The sequence below is a fragment of the Sturnira hondurensis genome, unplaced genomic scaffold, assembly GCF_014824575.4.
Source record: "Sturnira hondurensis isolate 20B ecotype Veracruz unplaced genomic scaffold, ASM1482457v3 Scaffold0015509, whole genome shotgun sequence".
NCBI classification, from domain to species: Eukaryota; Metazoa; Chordata; class Mammalia; order Chiroptera; family Phyllostomidae; genus Sturnira; species Sturnira hondurensis.
This window is the reverse complement of record NW_028088140.1, coordinates 8930959-8945089: the sequence shown is the minus strand read 5'-3', so window position 1 is coordinate 8945089 and position 14131 is coordinate 8930959. Positions and strand designations below refer to the sequence as shown.

The 14131-nt window shown below is 46.7% G+C and overlaps 1 protein-coding gene across 1 annotated transcript in view; it reads left to right on the top strand.

Annotated features, from left to right (window-relative positions):
- Window positions 1-14131, top strand: part of PRMT8 (protein arginine methyltransferase 8) — a 109881-nt gene that overhangs the window by 73288 nt on the left and 22462 nt on the right. Inside the window, exons 5-7 of the mRNA XM_037064629.1 lie at window positions 548-611; window positions 13243-13385; window positions 14015-14102. Coding sequence (XP_036920524.1) covers window positions 548-611; window positions 13243-13385; window positions 14015-14102 — 295 coding nt within the window. The remainder of the gene's footprint in view (window positions 1-547; window positions 612-13242; window positions 13386-14014; window positions 14103-14131) is intronic.

The window sequence follows — 14131 nt, the reverse complement described above, 5'->3', positions numbered from 1 at the left end:
CTCAAATACCTCAGCCCTCTGCTCAGGAAATTTTGGGAGCATGGAAAAACTTTTAGATTCAAAAGAATCAATTCTTTGAAAGGTGGAGACTGCAGAAGAGGTGAGAGTTAACATGGGTGTGTGTGTTTAAGGATCTTAAGACTGGCCCTTAGTTGGCATTTTTTCAGATGGCCCCTGTCTTGGAATGCTTCCAGTTTAACCAGTGAGGGCTGGAGGATGGGAAGGTGATGCCGAGGGAGGCTTACAGCACCTCTGGTTGGTCCCACATGCTCTCTCGAGAAGACAGCGGCTCCCAACTCAGACATAGGACCCTCCATTGCCAAGCACAGGACGGGTTCCAGCCTCACAGGAAAGGCAGCTTGATTAGTGGAAGAGCTGCTGGCCTGCAAGTTGGGAGGGCTGCATTGTAGCTTTTAATTTGCCGGAAATGAGCAGTGACAGCTGTGGGCAAGTCACTGCACCCCTGTAGCCCTCAGCTTTTCCATTCATTGAATTGGTGTTGGTCGTATTTTTGATGTGTTGCCCCTTTGTTCTGTGCCCTTTCTAGATTGAATGCTCCAGTATTTCTGACTACTCAGAGAAGATCATTAAGGCCAACCATTTGGACAACAGTAAGACATGTCTCCATGTGTTTTCCCACAGATGGAGCGGGGAAGGGAGCTATACTACCTTGTTTGGATGGCATAAACTGACATAAGAGAGGAGAGGTCAGAGCTCTTGGCCTTGGGGGGGAGGAGAAGGAGCCCAGCTAAGGCATTGTTATCAGGACTGTGGTCATGGGATTCTGAGGTTCCAAATCCCTGTTGTGTCAGCCAAGGCCCATTTGTCCAGCTCAACTTCCTGTAAGTCCAGGCTGTGGCTAAATCCTTACTCCCCATGCCCTCTGCTTGGCCCCAAATATAGACAATCTATTGAGTTTTTCAAAACGGCAACTATTCCTCCTTCTCCTGTTCCCTCTCCACAATCCCTAGCCCCACCTCTCCCCATCGCCCACCCAGTGACAGACCCAGACTCTGACTTTGGGGAAATGTGGTCCCCTACTGCCCACAGGCCCTGCTGCTGATGGGGCTATCTTAGTAATTGGGTTGTCTATGAGATCGGGACCTTTCCAAGCTGGAGTCTGAGTATAGAAGTGCATTCCCTTCCCTTTCTTTCCTTATTCCTTTCCCATGTGTTGCAACATTCTCCAGGCCCTTCCCTCTGGAACCCATCTTGAACACATTAATGTCCAGAAATGCTTCTGATTGTTAGATGTCCTTGTATCTTTCAGCAGTTATCAGTCAGCAGAATGGGATTTAGTCACCAGGCCCTGTCTGGAGTGGGGCCAGATCATGTAGGGTTTGCAAACAAGGAAAATAAGTTTCTAAGGATGATGGAGGCCTTTTGAGACTTTTAAACAAAGGAAAAGCATTCTCTATGGAGAATGTAGGCAGACCCAGTCTGGGGCTATTTCAGTGCTCCAGGGAGAGGTGTTGTGGTCTGGACTGAAGTGGTGACCTTGGAGGAAGAGAGGGGTTACTGCCTGGATTATGCTTGGAAACAGAGGCAAGAGAACCTGATGGTGGACCATATGTGGGAATGGGGAAAAAGAGAGGAGCAAGGGCTAACTTTTTTGCCTTGAGTAACGGGTAGATGGTAGAAGATGAGGTAGAGGAGTCATGGGGTTAACGGGAGGGAGAAAGAAGTCAAGAGTTCTTTCTTGCGCATGTTAGGTTTGAGAAACCTTTGGATATCCAGGTAGACATGTTGAATGAGACTTGAATGCATAAGTCTAGAGTTTCAGAGAGAATAAGAGCATGGTGTACACACTTGGGAGTCCTCAGCATACGAATATTATTTAAAACTACACAGTGAGGTCACTTAGGGATGAAGCATAGCTACAGAAAGAAACAGGTCAGCAGAGGGGCTGAGAAGATACATTTAGGGGAGCTGGTGGACATTCAGAAGAGAAGAGGGCCATGAAATCAAGGGAAGTAGAAAGTCATCAACTATAGGGAATGCTAAGGGTTCAAGTAGGATAAAAACAGAAGAGTGACCAATGAATTTGGCTACATGGAGGTTACTGGTGCCCTTAACAAGAGCAGACTGAGTGTAGAGGTGAGCACTGAAGTCCAGCTAGAGCAGGTTAGGGAGAGACTGTGAAGTAAGGACTATACATAAGTCCTTATTGCTGTAATGGGAAACAGAAAAATGGAATAGTACCTGCAAGGGGATGTGGGCTCAAGGAAGTAAGTTGTTTTTTAAGGATAGGAGATGTGAAAATATGTGTGTATGATTCAATGGTCCAGGAGAGAGAGAGCAAAATTGAAGGTAGAGGAAACAATAAATTCAGGAGCAAGGACCTTGAGAAGGTACAAGTGCCTCGGGTGCAAAGCACAGGTGCAGGTTTGGTCTTTTTCTTGGAATAGAGACAGTTTAACCACAGTTACAGAAGGAAAGGGGGCATGCAGGTCCAGGTAGAGGTGTGCTGGTGGTGGGAGCCCCTGCGTTATTGCTTCCATTTTCTCAATGAAGAATGAGGCAGTCATTGGCAGAAAAGAGTAGGAGGGGAGAGGTATAAATGTGTTGAAGGGCAATGAGAAGGAGTAGAATGGACTTTCAGAGGAAGGGAGGGAGAGAAAACAAGCATGCTGCACTAGTGATGGCTGGGGGTGGTCAGCACTTGTTAGAGGTCAGTGCTTGTCAGAGGTGCGTGAACATAGATATGTAGTGAGCTCAGTTCTCATTCTGTGCTCATCAGCCTGGGCACAAGTGGAGGGAGAGTTGCCTGTGAAAGGGCGTTGCTGATAGGACACCCAGAGGGAGGGAGGAGCCAGAGTTACACCAGTGAAGGACCATGAAGTCTAAACTGGGTGAACAAGGAAGTGAGGGAGTGAAGGGGGTACAGGTGGATGAGCGCTAGTGAAAAAGGCCAGGGTGATGGGTGAGCAACATCTGCGGGGCCATGAACAGAGCCAAGATCCAGAAGCCTCTTTCCAGCCAGAACAGGAGAAATGTTGCTCAGATATCCCTGACCCGGGGCTTGGCATTCAACCTCTCTTGGTTTATTTACGGGGCCAGGTCTCTTCTCTGTGCTCCTCAGGAAAGTACTTGAGCTGGGTAGGAAAGATAGAGAGGTGACCTCTCTACTTGCCTACTAAAGATGGAAAAAGAAAATGACAGTTCTTTCTCTACAAGGGTGACACAGCCTGGTATCTGCATGTTTTCACCTGACCTCCCTTTTTCCCAACTCCATGAAATGGGGCATGTGGTTTTCTATGTAACAGATGTAGGAACTGAGAATAGGAGACATGGGGCAGAACCTTTGGTTTCAGCTCTCATTCCTGTACTCATTCCTAAAGTTGATGTGGAAACTCAGTGAGTGTCTGCCGATCCTAAAAATGAAAACTAAGATAGAGGCAGAATTGGATTTCTTCTCAGGGTTACTGAGTGTCAGCCCTGGGCTCTAAGTGGCTTTTGAAGAACATCTAGACAATTTCCCTGCCTCTGCATGGGTTTCACATGCACAGCAATTCCTGCCCTTGGAGGGTCTACCCAGCCTTTACTCTTCATTGGCCTCTGTTGCTGCTGGCTCTTGGGGCCCGGAACCACAGCCCCCAGAGCTCACCTCTTCTGGCTTGCAGAGGGCTACTGCCCTGCACTGTTGGTAGCAGAGTGTGGGGTGAACTCAGAGTGGGAGGAGCCTGACAGCAGCTGAGATGTCCCTGACCTTCGTGAGGAGGACAGTCTGGCTCTGAAAGCTCCCAGGAAAGGGAATTGTGCAGCTGCTGATCACCCTGCCTGGTCCACACTTTGTGGTCCCCACCTCCTGCTCCCTGCCTCAGACTCAGAAACCTTTTAAATTCCCCTTACTTTCCTTTTTCTCTTGTTTCTTGTAACCTTAGAAACATTCTAATTTACAGAAAAAAGGTACAAATATAGCTGTATTGTATTTTAACCATTTGAGAGTAAGTTGTTGACATGATGCCCATCATCCCTGAATACATTAATGCATATTGCCCACAAACAGGGGCATTTTCTTATGTAGCCACAGGGCAACCATCAGAATCAGGAAGTTCTGGAATGTGAGTACATGGTCATTATCTAGTGCTCAGATCCTCGTCACATTCTGCCATCGTTACAATTGCACCCTTTACAGAAAAAGCATTTAGTTCCAGAGCTCCCGTTGCATTTAGTCATCATGTCTCTAGTTTCCTTCAAGTCAGAACAGGATTTACTCAACTTTCATGGCCTTCAGCACTTGACGATCACTGGCCAGTGTTCTGTGGATGCCCCTCAGTTTGGGTGGTGTGACTCTCACAATTGGGTTCAGGTGACACATCCTGCAGGAATGATACAGATGCATGCCATTCTCTCGTTGTGTACTAGCAGGTGGCATGCAGTTTTAATTTGTCCAGCTACTGACAGAATTGACTTGGACTGTGTGTCTCAGTGATGTCTGCTAGGCTTCTGTGTGGTAAAGTTACTCTTTCTCTCTTCATAATTAGTAAGATTTTCTGGGAGAAGTACTTTAAAACCATGTAAACATTTCATTTCCCATCATTAGTTTCCCATCATCGGTACTTACTTTGATACTCAAATTGTCCCTGATTTTGTCACTGGGAGCATCTTCAAGCTGGTTTCCAAGTCCTTTTGACATGCCTCCTTCACTTTTTGTGAGCTTTCTCATTTTCTGGCACAAATGTTTCAGGCTCATCTTGTACTTTCCAAACCTCTGATCTAGAATCAGCCATCTCCCCAAGGAGACTAGAATCCATTTAGGAAATTCCATTTAGAAATGAGGACCCAGGGCTAGGTGGGCTCACAGATGTTAGGGTGTTGATACTCCCAGGCTGTCTCAGTGGAAAGAATGTGTGTGTACACATGCACTTACGTAACATACATTTCTATATCCATCTATACGTGTTGTCAAGTATGAGTTCGTGTGAGACCTCCTCTTCTAATCCAGCACCAGTGTCTAGCTTCTATTGCCCTTTTTATTCCCATGCTTGTGAGTCACTTCTCTGATGGTAAAAACTCTGGCCCCTATTGTTCCAAATATGTTTACATATGGGACCAATCCCTCTATGCGTAAACAGTCTCCCATTGTTGGCACCTTCTGTCCCATGCAGATGCTTCTGCCGCCCGGTGCTAGGCTCCGACACCCTGTGCCAGGCAGCCTCCTGCAAGGGTACCCTCCCTTCCCCGCTCAAGCTCCAGTTGGCTGAGCCAGGCTGCCCTCCTGTGCAGAGGCCCCCCTCGGCTCCTGCACATCACCCTCCCACACCAGGGATGCCCTGCTCACCCGACTCTGGCTCTGGCATATGGTGCTGGGCTGCCCTTGCCTTCTCAAGCTTCAACACCTCACACTGGACTATTGTGACATCCACTCCACACTCCTCCCTGGGCAGCATGGAGGTCGAGTTTGCTTGGCCCCACCTGATGGCTTTAGGATGAAATTGTTCCATGTTTCATATGTTGATGGCTCACATTTGATTCTGTTACTGAAACAAAGGAAAAATCATTGTCCTCAAGTGAAAGCCAGCCCTGTGCCCTATACCTGTTCCTGCCGCTCATATACTCTGTGCAGAGGAGGAGAGGACTCCAGTCCCAGGGGCAAAAAGAAGGCGGAGTTGACTTTACCTCCTCCTCCCTGGGGCAGCAACAGTGGGGTGGAGCCTGTAAGGTAGCCAAGATCCCATTGACTGCACAGCTTGTCCAGCCGTGGCATTTGTACTAGAAGGACAGCTTAACTGCATGAATGCTTCCATGGAAATGCTTTTGAGATGCTGCGTCAGCCAGCATTTGTGTGGGTCTCAGGAGTGTAGGTGTAGAGACATAAATAATAACACAGAATATAAATACCTGCCACCCAGAATCAATCAATCTCTCTCCCTCTGCACCCACATACAGCTCAGGACACATAACTCACATGTGGCTACACATTTCCACAGGATCACCTGTAGTGGCCATGGCCATGTGGCCCTCACACAGCTGCTTCCACACGCATGGCCCCACATGTGCTCACAGCCTTCTCTGTGACTTCAGCACTGATAACGATCATTTCCTCTCTTTCCCTGCCGAGAAAACCAGTTGGCTGCCGAGATGCTTACAAAGGTAGATTCATTGGTGAAATTTGACATGGAGGCTCAGGGATTGATACAATTTTTATAGTTCTAGAAACAAACAAAAAAAAGTATAATCTTTTTACTTTTCAGAAAACTGAAAGAAAAAAGCACATCCCTCCTTCCTGTTCTTCCACTGTGCACGCCCTAAAGCAGGTGTGTCATGGATGAAAGGGGCCTGAGCACAGCATGACAGCTGGGCGGCAGTGGACAAAGGGGCTTCTGCCACACAGTGTTAGGGAGGACATTGCCACATCATGTCACCTTTCGGAGCTGCTTGCTCCCAGTAGAGGAGATGTGTCAATAAACAGCTGACAGGGTTTTGGGGGGATTAGAGGTAAGTATGTAAAGTGCCTAATATGGGGCCTTGTGAGTAGTAGGTGCTTAACGAGCATGAACTATAGATTCTTTTCGGCTTAACGTTCTACACTTGCTCTTTCTGGGCCACATAGCTCCAAGCGTTTTATAGACGGTGCTTGACTTGTCTGCTCCTGCAGCAATTCCCTGCTCCGTAGTCACCCAGTGCCGGCATGTTCCTTGGACAGGGTTCTCACCACTAGTCTTCTGAGAGCCATGATTGTTAGAAAGCACTGCCCTCCACTGAGGTGGATTCTGCTTCTTTGAGACCATCCCAATGCTCCTTTGGAGCCAGGCAGAGTGGGGAGACTCCTTCACATGGCCATCTCCCTCTCACACCCCAAGGCTGCACGCCCCAGTCCCTTTACCCTTTGTGCTGGATTCAGTCATTTTCTTCTGGCCACGCCTCAGCATCTCTCCTAGCCTTGGAGAGTCGGGCTAAAAAATAAACATGGCTAGGCAACTGGCCCCAGTGCTGTATTTATAGTGATGTGGCTTCTGTTTCCATGAGCAGTTGTGGGAAGGGCCATGTCACACTGGTACTGAGACAGAATCCACCACAATTGCCTATGTCACCAGCAAGCTATAGCTCCTAACCTGTATCTGCTCAGTGGATGTGTAGAATCTAAACTGAGTCCCGCTTATTTATATTAAAGTCATGTTGGATTTGGTCCTTACGAGCAGAGCATCACTCTTTGAGGTCATTGTTCTCTTTGATAGGTGCCCTGGGGTGGATGTGGGTGCTTCTTCAGACTGGTGCACACTCAGCTCTTAATCTGCACCTTGGAATTCCATCAGGTCACCAGTTATGAATGCTCACAATCATTTGTCACCTTCCCTGTGAGGGGGCCATGGAGGCAAGGTCTTGTCAAACTCCCTTTCTGTTTGACAAGAAAATTTCAGTTTAGTCTCAGTTTCCTCATCTGTGAAATTCCTCATCTGTGAAATAGTGGCGTGTGCCTGATAGGGCCATTGTGAGGGTCACACAAATCTACTGACAATTTAACAATCCCAAGAGCTGATTGTTAAATTGTCGGTAGATTTGTGGAACAGATGAGGTTGCTGTGGTGTCTTGAAGCTGGCCACAGCAGGAGTACTTACACCACAGAACTCAGCAAATGCAAAAATCAGGGCTTCTTTCCTGGAGAGCCAGTTGTCGGGTGTGTATCGGCACGCCACTGTATAAAACACAACAGTACATGGTGGGCAGTAAGCAGCCAATAAATGTTAAGTATTGTGATTATTCATTTATTAACCCAACTAGGAGCCGTGTCAAAAGAAGACATGAGATGAGTCAGCTGTAATGGTTCTTAATGAACCTGTGCTAGTGCCTCCTGGCAGTTGTTACTTCCTCTCCCAGCTGCTCTGGAGGCAGGCAGCTGACAGGCTCAGGACTGGGTTCCCCACACCTGTTCCTTCGGGCATTATTGTGCAACACTGCAGGCCTGTGCCAGGCGCAGGGGAGTCAACAGTGAATGGGACAGACAAGATCTTTGCCCTCGTGAAGCTTATAGTCTCACAGGGAAGACAGATATCAAAGCCAGTGAACACACAATGTCACAGCAGAATTAAAATTGTGAAAGCATTTGGAAGTGTGATGGAGTCATTGAGAAAAGTGGGGTACCCCCTTTCGACTGGGTGCTGGCAGTGGCTTTTTCCCCCTCACGGAGCCTGTTGCTAAACACTGAACAGCACAGCACTAGGAAGAGGGCCCTTTTCTGAGGTGAGGGCACTGAAACTGAGACTCAAGAGAAAGGTCAGCATGCTCAGAGTGGAGGCAAGGGTGTTTACCCAGAAGAATTGCCGGTATAAATTCCCGGGGTGGGAGACATGGTCCGCCCGTCACATCTATAACTGGTGAGTGAAACCTGGCATGCTTTTCTGAATCCCTGAGCCAAGGGGAGGCACTTTGTTGCCTTCTACATTTCCACTGATTTCACCCACTCTACTACAACTCCCTTTCAATTTCCTCGCCCTTGGCCCAGCCCACAAAATCCTCTGCCCCAACTGCCCCATACTAGGGGTTCTAAGTGATGAGTGACATCTTGGGGTAGGGACCAGTCCAGGCACGATTTGATTACCAGAGTGTTAGTCCAGCCAGTGCCTAGTGGAGGAGACATGCCAAGCAGGAGCTCTGGCCAGGGTAGGGCTCTGGCCAAAGCCGAGAACTCCAACTAAGCAGATGGGACCTTCAGCCCTCAAGGGAGCCAGAATAGGCTAGGACATGAAGCTAGGCAGATTATGAACTGGGGACAAGGCAGAACCTCAAGCCTTATATTTGTGGGTGAATAGAGGACTTGGGTAGAGACAGGGGAATGGTATTCAAGTTTCTATAATATTGTGTATACCTGGCACCCAGAGCTCACTTATGCCACTCCAGTTATGGGGTCTGTTGGCTATAGGGTATGTTACAAGTGCCAGCAGATATTGAACAGAATGATGTTGGTATTCTCTTTGTCCCATCACCACTGGCTTAAGAATGGGATGGAGTCTGACCTTGTAAGAGGTTTATCCATGTTCTACCCTGGAGAAGACGAGGGTGGGAAGCTGCAGTGGGGCTGATGGGTTCTACCTCTCCTCACCCTACCAGCCAATCCCTCCAGCCTTCAGGGAAAAGATGGGTTGTCCTTGGTTTCTCTGATTTCTTTCCCCCCACCATTCTCAGCACTTGCTTGGTGTGCACAATAGTCCCATCAGGTGAGTGAGTCAGATGTTCTGATCATTTGCAGATGAAGGAAAGGACTCTCAGGGAGGTTGGTAACTTGTACATAATAGGCCTAGGTTTGTCTCTACCTTCAGACTTCTGTAAACTCCAGAACAATGGAACAATGAGACTAACCTCACAGTTTCCTGTGAAGATTGTTGAGACAATATATGTGAGATCACTCTGTAAGCTGCTATTTAACTGCCAGTAATTTTTTACTATCATAATTAGGACTAGTTTAAAAACCTTTTATCTCTGAATCCAATACCCTTTTTTTACCAAAATTGCTTATTCATCCATCATTTATTCAGTAACAATCTTTGAATGTTCACAAGGAGTCAGGTGCTCTGCTGGACCCTGGAAATAGGAAGATAAAATAGACGATTAGGAGGAGATCATAGGCTAGAGGTAAATCAGGCCCTCAGAAGGTGTGTGGAAGGTGGTTGTCACCATCATGGGTGTGTGAGCAGTGTGGCAGGGGAGCAAAGGGCAGTGTGTGGCTGTGCTAAGTGGGGGACTGGCATTGGGGAGGCTCCATCATCTCATAAGGTGCTCCCTGGCCTTGTGCTCATGATTCTCCCTCTCCTGTGCGACAAGTCTCACTCCAGGAAACCTTGATGGATCTGCAATGGGGAGACTGCTAACATTAACCTATGGGGCCCACTGACTCTGCTGAACATGCTGGAGGCCCAAATGAGATCATGCCTGATTTGTAACAACAACAACAAAACCCACAAAACAAAACAAAACAAAATAACCCAAAATATCTAAACTGTTAAACAAATTACCATGAATTAGGATGACTAAATTTATGTAATGACTACTTGAGCCAAAAGGAAAAAATAATCCCACCAAAAACAACCAAAAAAATCAGAATTTCTAATTTGTAAGTTAGAGGGGAAATCTCTCAATCTGGAGGGTATTGCTTCCTGTGGTGTATTTAATTATGATTAATTACACTAAAATTTATAAGCCAGGGTCCTATCACAGCTAGTTGAACAAACTTTCTATCATCCTTACAGAATAAAACCACAGCACTAGAGAGTGACCTCAGTATGACCTTGAGCTGACAGTATTTGTGCTGTGGGGTCCAGATGAGGAGTGAGCTCACAGCCCATTGCTGCTCAGAACCTTAAGATCAGTGGCTAAGATGCCCTTGAAGGGGCTTCATGGAGCAGAGACACCCTCCCACACAGTTCTTTGAGTCATACACTGGCCAATAAGCCCTGATTAATTGCCACAGACTCCACCACAAGCGGTAGCATTTTGCAGACTGGGAAACTGAATCTCGTAGTTCAAGTTGTTATTGGCAGAGACTACACAAAACAGAAAGATTCCTGATGACACAGCTGGGTCCACAATGACAATATGGCCTCTTTTTAAAAAAATCGGACTTGAAAAATTGGTACAAATTCAAGTAGAACTGGGCATTGCAGGAACTATTTCTTTATTGATGTCCATTGGTCCCCAAACATGCAGAATACCTTATATTATACATGCTCAACACATATTTGAAAAATGAAAGTATTTGGAGCTGCAAAACATCTTCAGGATTTTCAGATTCAACCTCCCTTCTTTTTTTCTTCCAGTGAGGAAACTGAGGCCCCAAAGGAGGGAAACTATTTAATCAAGGCTAGCTGTAACAAGGGCATGAATTTTCTGCCACCAGGACCCCAGCATAAGGTTGTGCAGGTTGGGCACTGCACAAAAGCAACTGGGTAAGGGGATGGATCAGGCATGAAATCCAGTCCACAGCTGCACTGAAGGGAGGTGTGTCTCTTTTGTTTCACAAAGGGACCATCTACTCACCAAACCAAGTGGGGGCCATGTCTGCTCTGAGAAATGTTTGGTTACAGAAGAGTGATGTTAAATGAACAGAGGCACAGATTGTTAAGCGTTTTATAGGGTTGATTCCTTCTGCCTTTTTGTAAGCAGAAACGGTGTGATTTTTGCTCTTCTGTGACTGACTGTATTTTTGTTTCTCTGTATGTTTATATTTATAGCAGCAAATGGATAAGAGGGCTAGTGCAGAGAACAGAGGCAGCACTCCCACACCCTGGGGGCACCCAAGTTAGGTTCCATACATACCTGTCTGTCAGACTAAACTCTAAGTTCTTGTCTGTTTCTGCTTCTTGCAATCCTACTGGAGTCCAGTCTTTCATCATGGTCAACCTTGTACAAGGACCCAGGGTGGAGGTCATGGGGCACCACAGGCAGGAGAAAATATCTTCCTGGGCCACAGGGAGGCCATGGTCTAATGCATCTGCTCATTCACTCAGTAGCAATTTTGAATGTTTATACCCCACAGACATTAGGGGAGAGCCTTCAAGAAATGTGCACAGAGAAAAGTAAAGGGAGGCCATCAAAACACTTTTAAAGTGTTGATAAAAATAAGACAAACCAGGCTTTGCATACAAATGACTAAGCAGGTGGATTAGGCATATCTGTCCATTCTTTTTCAGAATAAGAAATTAATTAGGCACTCTGCATTTTCAAAAATCTTTTACTTTGTCCTCTTGTGAATTCTCTCGGTGCTTCCTGGGCCCTGCTGTAGGTTGAGTTCTTGCCCCTGGGTCTCAGAGCCCCCAGAGTAGCAGAACTTGAACACTTACTCCTCCCACCTGCTTCTAACCTTTTGGAGATGACTGGCCCTTCCTGGGATAGGGCTTTTGAGTAGTAACCAGGAGGGTCACATGAGCCTGGGCCTCAGTCTAGAGTAATCTGGGCCAATGTACAGCTGCCCTATGTCTGACTCCTTTTAGAGGAGGCCTTATCTGATTAAGCCTTAATTAAATACCAGATATTGGAGAGCAGACCATCATCAGAAACTGCTAATGGGCATTCCATCACCTGCATTACCCACTGTGAAGACAGGAAATAAAGCCAGTGACCTGCGTGCCCTTTGCCATCTAGAAGCCCACAATTCGAATTCATTTTAGTGAAACTGAGATTTAGAACAGATGTAAGTTTTTTTTAAACTCCTGAGTCAGGCCATTGTTCAATTTTCCCAGCAAAGCTCAGGCATTGTGTAATTTTTCAGAAGATGACACAGAAAGAGAGTTTCAGAGCATGAGTATGTGTGATCTTTCATAGGAAATGCTCAGATGGAACCAGCCAACCAATCCATCACCCTGTCAATTTCACAGCAGCATCCAAGAGAGATTTTGCTCTGATCTTTGCAACAACAAATACACAAAGAGACTCCAAAATTAGGTGTCCATGTATGTCAAACCATTAAAAACCCAATAAGAAGTTTTTCCTGCCATAGACAGACCGGAGGGTCTTGGAAGTGACTCATCAGAAGCCACTTAGAGCAGGGGCTTGGTCCTTGCGCTGTCCCCTGCACTTCTCTATGGGCGGGTCAACAAGGGGGAGACGCCAGATAGAGTCTATGCCCTGATCCTGGTACTTCACATGTGTTACTTCATTTCGTCAGTACAACCACCTGCTAAGTAGATGTCACTTTCCTGAGTTGTTCTGTAGGGAATTGGAGTTTGGTTTACTTAAGTAACTTGCGAAAAGTAATACAGCTAATAATGAGACCATCCTGCACTTAAATCCAAGTTTCTCTGACTGCAGAGCCCATGCTCTTGTCACTAAGTTGCCTCCCTCATGAACTGACTGGGAGATGATCCCTGGCTGTGGACAGGTGCAAGAGCAATAGAGGAGTTGCTCCAGCCTTCTTCTGGTTTGAATCATCACAGGAGCTTAACATGGGGTGGGGGCCATGAGAAGGGCATTAGAGTCATGGCATATCAGACCCAGGCTCTATTTCTCAGCCACCACATAACCTCTCTAAGCCTCAGTTTCCTTAGTGATAAATAATAAGAATAAAGTTTATTTCATAGTTTTTTTGGAGGATTACATAATATGGTGTATGTTGTAGGCTTAGCACAGCCCAGCACATAGTAACTGCTCAATGAATTTTAGGGGCAAACGTGCAAGTAGCTTTCAATTCTCTCATAAACTACATGGTGAAGGGTGAGGTATGTCCCATCCTAAAAGTAGAACCAGAACTGGGCTAAAACCTGTAGATCTGGCTTTGCCAAGTGTGGCCTCGGGGTTCTTATTTTCCAGTCATCACCATATTTAAGGGTAAAGTGGAAGAGGTGGAGCTGCCTGTGGAGAAGGTTGACATTATTATCAGCGAGTGGATGGGCTATTGTCTCTTCTATGAGTCAATGCTCAACACAGTCATCTTTGCCAGGGACAAGTGGCTGGTAAGTGTCCTGCATGCTTTGCCCTGTTGGTCTCTGGCTGTCTTGCTGCTGTACCCTTGCCCTACAGCCTAGGAAGAATATGAGGTCGTGGGCTAGGTTGTGGGCTAATCACCTCTTCCAGTTCCCCCTCTTTAAACCAGGTCTGCTTCATGGAACAGAATGATTGCCCCTGAGTCCAACATATCCAGCTGTCACAATGTTCTTCTGTAGGTCTAACCTTGGCTTCTTTTGCCATAATAGAAACTCATTCTGTGTTGTCAAGACAAAAGTTATTCTGATCAACAAATACTTAGGGTTGCACGGTGGCCAGAGAGCCAAGAGTGCTCCTGACCTTGGCTTTGCCAGGCTGAGAGGTCATATCATCTTCCACTGTTCCACAATGGACTTATCCTCACCCATCCACACTCCCGCCACTTGATTGGCTCTTTCAGTTCCACCTGGGCCCCTCAAATTCTCCTTGCTCCAAAATAAAAAGTGAGCATTGCCATCTGAGCCCTAGGTGACAGTCTGCTAAATAAGAAATGTTGGCAAGGGGATGCCTGTCTGGTGACTCTATGTGCAGTTCAAAATGTGATGTCTTTGTCAGGTGAATAGATTACGAGACCCATTTCCCCACAATTCATCAACAGAAACCTGGAGGGCTTATGTTTCCAGACCGGGCAGCTTTGTACGTGGTAGCAATTGAAGACAGACAGTACAAGGACTTCAAAATCCACTGTAAGTCACTTTTTTGTGCTCCACTGGGC